At 49.7% G+C, this 5,654-nt stretch overlaps 1 protein-coding gene across 1 annotated transcript in view; it reads right to left on the minus strand.

Annotated features, from left to right (window-relative positions):
- Positions 1-5,390, minus strand: part of LOC103925555 (probable G-protein coupled receptor 83) — a 7,824-nt gene extending 2,434 nt beyond the window's left edge. The window contains exons 1-3 of the mRNA XM_009334284.1: positions 5,007-5,390; positions 4,091-4,216; positions 2,611-2,744 (exon numbers count right to left, since the gene is read on the minus strand). Of these exons, the coding sequence (XP_009332559.1) occupies positions 2,611-2,744; positions 4,091-4,216; positions 5,007-5,390 (644 nt within the window). The remainder of the gene's footprint in view (positions 1-2,610; positions 2,745-4,090; positions 4,217-5,006) is intronic.
- Positions 5,391-5,654: the final 264 nt, after the last annotated feature.

The following is a 5,654-nucleotide window of genomic DNA, read 5'->3' on the forward strand; positions in this document are numbered from 1 at the left end:
CTGCAGGCAGCTGTGCCTGCCCACCTGCCTGCCCCAGGGGACCTGCCAAAGTAACCGGAGATCTGGCAGAGGAAGAAAGCACAGCACCCAAGGTGACGCCGCAGCGCAGGGTCTGACCCTCCCTGGCCACGGCCAAGGAGCAAAGCCGCAGGGAAGGAGCAGAACCGACGGGGAACGAGCGGGGTGGTGATCCCTCACCCCCTCCCCCCCGGGAATCAGCTGTTTGGGGAACACCTTGAGCTTGGGATGGTGTCGGGGCTGCAGCCATCAGCACTGGAGTGCAGCTGAAGGCTGGCGAGGGTGATGCTTCAGTGCCTGCAGAGCCTAAAAACACATTTGAACGGAGCAGGCAGCAGAGTGAGCCCACAGGTAGTCAAAAAACCAGCTGCTGCCCTCGCTGCTCCCTTCCCTCTCACCATCTAAAGGAGGGGCGCAGAGCTGTAGAAGAGGCTTACGATTCTTTCAGGGAAGAGGCTGGTTGAGAGCAAAACCACAGGATGATGTATTTTGGTAAATTCTGGTATGACTGTGGACCTGGCCACACTCCTGTGCACTGCAGCCAGAGAGGTTTGATGCCTCTGGGGCCCATGTTCTCCTGACCCCAGAAGCCCAACAGCTCCCTGGTGGGACTTCTCAGGAGCTCCTGGCCCTGCAGGAGCTATTACGAGCAATATTACAACTGTCATTTTTATTCAATGGAAAGCAGGGATGAGAATAGCATGTCCTGGAAGTCCTTATATCGCTGAGCTGCCTCATGCCGATGCAAGGCTAGGTTTCCTCTGGCCGTGCTAAAGGATGAACAGAGACAGGTGCTGTGAAACAGATAGTGGCGTTTGTTCATTCATAAGCAATTTGTTCAGTAATACCCTGAACACAGCTGCGAAGCAACGCGAGTACAGGAGTAACCCAGCACTTTGTTTACAAAGTCTAAGCAGTTGAAGATATTATATCCCCCACGGAGGTATCTCTCAGTGAAATCAATCACAAGCACAAGTAAGGAAGAGCTGCGAAGCCCCAGATTACACTCCCATTTTGTGTAACCTCTCGTATACAAACAGCAATAAAAAGTCTGTGCGGGCAGTCAAACACTCTCCCTGCCACGCTGATGGAAGGGAAGTAGCTGTGCTGTAGGAAGAAAGATATTTGTCCTTTATACAGAAGCTCAATATCTATAATAGAAATCTTTCTCCTGCTGCCTATTACCGCCTCCTTCCCCTGCTCCCTGGGACGCCCCTCTCAGGTTGAAAATACTGTTCACTGTAAGATTATCCCCTTGGCCTGTTTTATTCCATTGCTGGGCTGTCATTTCAGCAACATCTTTAACAAACGAAAACCCAAAAACCACCAGTTTGTGTAGCATTATGGACTGTTTTCTAGCCAGGAGGAGCCATAGCAATGCCACAGGCTGGTGGGGACGAGAGGACCAGAGCAGGCTGGGGACCATGGAGGAACAAAAGATTGCAAGGGCAAACCAACCCAAAACTTCTGGTTCTTTATTTCTACCTGGTAGAGAGGGTGACTTCCCAGCAATGAATGCCATCACTAGACCAGCTGGAAGGGGGGGAAGATAAGCTTTTTTTTTTCTTTCTCCCCTCTAGATCAGAACCTTCACTTTCTTCTGATACTTCAGAGGTCCTCATGAAGATGTGAAATTCTATTTCATCTCCTTTTAATTGCTTTTGTTGCTGCATTCAGCCAAGCAAAGAGCTCCCTTCCCTGCTGGGCAAGGCAAAGCAGCACACTGAGACAACTTCGTTTCCCTGACAAAGCACTGTTCCTCTCACCAGCCCTTCACTGCAGAGGAAGAGGTGGAGGTTTCTCTTTTGCTTTTCTAGTTTATGTAATGTTTGGCAGAGGAGCCTCAAGCTTTAAGGAAGGCTGGTCCTGTTCCATAAATCCAGATGAAATGCAAGGAAGCTAAAATGCGTGAATCAGCATATGAGGTCTCGGAGACCTGGGGTTCACAGCCCTGCTGACTCACAAAGGTGGTCCTCTCCTCCCTGTTCTTTCTGTGTAGTCTTGCTAATCTCAGTACCAGATATTTACACCATGAGTTTTATTTTCTTTCTTTCTCAAACTGCAGCTTCAGCTCTCTCTTGCTTCCTTGCCTGAGCAAGTTGGCTAGACATGGTCTTCTTAGGTCCAAGGAGCTGCGTGAGCGTGAGGAGGGAAGAGGAAAGGCCCTCGGGAGAAAAATGGCTTTCTCGGGACAAAGCCCCTCCTGACAGTATCATGACACTGGAGAAGGTTTGTCTCACTGGCCTGCCATGCCCCGATCAGGCTGTGCTGGCCGCCCGGCTGCGCCTGGAGCCTGCCACCAGCATGAGGCTGGGAGGTGAGACTCACCACCTTGTCCAGGAGTTTGGGAGATGGTGAAAGCAAACCCAGGACCCGAGGGCACGTGCGCCCTGCAGTGAGCCAGGCGGCTCTTCCAGCGGGCCAAGCCTCTGCTGTGGGAAGTGAGATTTCATCCACGCACAAACTCCCACCGATTCCACTATGTCTCTCCCCAAGCCTGGGAGCCCCTCCAGCAGCTCTCACCACTGACAGCCACTGCCACAGAGGGCTATCAGATCTCTTCACGCTCACTTGGAAGGGGAAATAACTCACCTGTAGTTATACTGGAAAAGCTTTTGATAGATGGCATGGGGTAGGGAGAAACAGGTTGCCATCAGCCAGATAACAGAGATGCTCAGCGCTCCCTTCGTTAGTGACATCCTCTGCTTCAGCGGGTGCAGGATGACCTGCAACAGAGACTTCACCGTGACTCTTATCGCACAGGACAGCAAAGTCCCTTCACCAATGCACACAGCAGAGGCATTTTTTGACACGATCTAATGCTGTTAAGAAAATGACAGCTGCGATTAGGAAAATGTCCTGCTTATTAGTGTGACCTGGAAAATGGGAAACCTTGAACTTCTCAGTCTGCTCAGAAGTACTTTCAAATAAACTTTTTCCTCTCTTTTGTCCTGTGAGGACCATTTTCCTTAAATCATGGATTACATTAGGTAGGAAAAGAAGATATCTACACAAGTGTCTTCACTTGTTGGTATGTTTGTTTATTCTATATTAATTACATAAAGAAATGTCTCCTGTTCTAGCTGAACCTATGAAGCTGAGCCCTCCTCCCCTCTTTTGAGGCATTAACTCACCTTTTATGAAATTTCCCTTGTTAGATGAAAAAGTAAAGAGCTTATAAAATCTGAGAGTCTGGAAGACACTATTTGACTGATAGTAAAGGAAAGGAGAGCGATTGCTAGAGATAAGCCCACGGCCTGGGCTGCTCTCTCTTTCCTGTACTGGTAATGCAGCAAGCGTTTATCACAGTGGGCAGCTGACACGGCCTGGCTGCAGGCAGATGGTGGGTACAGTCTTCTCACAGCTCTGAAATGTCCTCCCAGTATTTCCAACAGAGATTTCCCACTCTGCCGCTCCCCTTTATACTGGTCCAGCATTAGTCCCATAGTTATACCACGGGACTTTAGTCTCAGAATTTCTTTTTACCCAACTGCCATGCAACTTGATGATGCGGCAAATGCCCAACGGGAAAAGAAGAGCAAAAGAACAAACAGGCAACTAAATTGGAATTTAAGGTCAGGATGCTACAGACTGGTGGTCTATGGGTTTTGGGTGGTAAACTAAAAAGCTTGGAAAAGTTCCCTGTACAGCTGAAGTAACACTTTGCACTCAGCGTCGGCTCTGCTGTCTTTCAAGGCCCCCATGTAAAACAAAGCCTCTTGAATCAACTTGCCCTGCCATACTTGGGGGCTAGGTTGGACCTGGCTCTTTTCAAACTAGTTGAACAAGGTGTCCTCACCCTTTTCCACTGAAAGTCTGGGAGTGTCCTGTGAAACCTGTGATGCCACATTTTGTTTTTTCCCTCCTGCCCCGTACCTGGGAGCCTACAAAAGTCCATCAAGCCTTCCTACCCCGACACACGAGGGGCATCTTTGAATTTAGCTCTAGAGCCTTGTCACTGGGTATGGGTTTAATCCCCAAGATTCAGCCACCTTGAACCCATGGCTCGACTGAGACTGACAGGGGCTTGGGAAGAGCCTCACGAGGGAACGGCGGACAGGCGGCGTTTTACCTGGTGCCTGTCCAGGGCGATGGCCGTCAGGGTCAGCGTGGAGACATGGAGGGAGCAGTACTGCACGAAGCGGCTGACGTGGCACATGGCCTTTCCAAAGATCCACGTGCTGTTCACAAACCGAACCTGAGGGGAAAACAACAGGTCATCAACTAGCAAACGTACTGAAAACAAATCCATGGGGAAACCCTTTGAATTGCACCTGAGCTGGCACATGGGTTTTGGCTGGCTGGCTGGGCAGCTCCACCTGAAACCCAAAGGAAGATGAGCTACGTTGGATTTTGAAACACCTTTACATAAGAGTTTATAAGGTCAAAACCCACAGACCAAATGAGTGGTGCTGTCGCAGCCCTCCTGGCCTATTCGTATAAACACCATTTGTGAACAGCAGTAATAACTTTTTGATTATACTAACAACTATATTTGGAAAAAGTGGACCAAGCTTTGGTCACACAAACCCCCCTCCAGGTCTGGAGAGCTTTCACTGAAGACTTTACCCAACTGGCAGCTCTGAAAAGCTTGACTACTTTCTTCCAGTCACCCAAGTATGACTGGCATTCAAGTTGTTTTGACACACTAAGTTTTAAGTTTGACTCTCTAGTGCTCTCCTGCATGTACATTAAAAGTACATGTTCATCCAGGCACTTATTCTGCATTCCCCAAGAAGCTCTTGCTGTGGTTTGGTGGCATACTTTAGAGTCTTTTAGGAGATACAGAGTCTAAAAGAGCAAAGGGAGCCCTCAGATTGCTGAACAGTGTTTTACTTGCCTGGCAGAGCTGTCTATTGGACTTGATTGTGTTGGGTTCACGCCTCAGTCCTAGAAGAGCATGCATGGAGAGGGTGTGACCACCAGGCAGAGCATTCTTGTGAGAGACTCCTCTCCTGGCTGAAGGGACAGCCCAGTGGGCCACTTACCAGGGTAAAAGGCGTGTTGAGCAGCATGATCATAATGTCAGACACTGCCAGGTTGACGATGAAAAGGCTGGTGGCTGAGTGCATCCTCTTGTTCTTCAGCACCACGTGGCACACCAGCATGTTCCCAAAGAGAGACATGATGATAATGACCGAGTACGCCACGATTAGGAGAGCTTTCACTGCTGGTTTCTGGGATTCCGGCTCATATTTAGCCAGCTCGGCAAATTTCTCCCACTCGACAATGCGGCTGTCTGTCCAGTTGAAGTTGGTCCTGTTGGTTGCTTGGTAGATTGACATGAGTTTGGCCAAGGAAGAGTAATGATCAAACTCCTCAAGAAACCCCACCATCTGTGACCTGTATGACTGAAGTAGCAAGCGAGCCATGGTGGGTTAACCTGAGTCTTCACTCAGCTCGAGGCCGCTGGGATGACAGCTCCAGCTGACATAGCAAGTGATCCATCAGCTTCAACTGCTTGTTTCTCTAGGAAGCTGGTGAAGATGCAGCTGCCATTACAAACACCACCTTAAAACGGAAAGCCGGAGGGAGCCTCTAAGGTGCAATGGGTTCCCCAGGGGCAGAGGCACTGGGCACTGGGGAGCAGTTCCAACAGGCACGTTGGAAAGGGGCTGGTTTGGAACCACACGCTC

This window comes from Pygoscelis adeliae, unplaced genomic scaffold (assembly GCF_000699105.1).
Source record: "Pygoscelis adeliae isolate BGI_AS28 unplaced genomic scaffold, ASM69910v1 Scaffold191, whole genome shotgun sequence".
Taxonomy (NCBI): Eukaryota; Metazoa; Chordata; class Aves; order Sphenisciformes; family Spheniscidae; genus Pygoscelis; species Pygoscelis adeliae.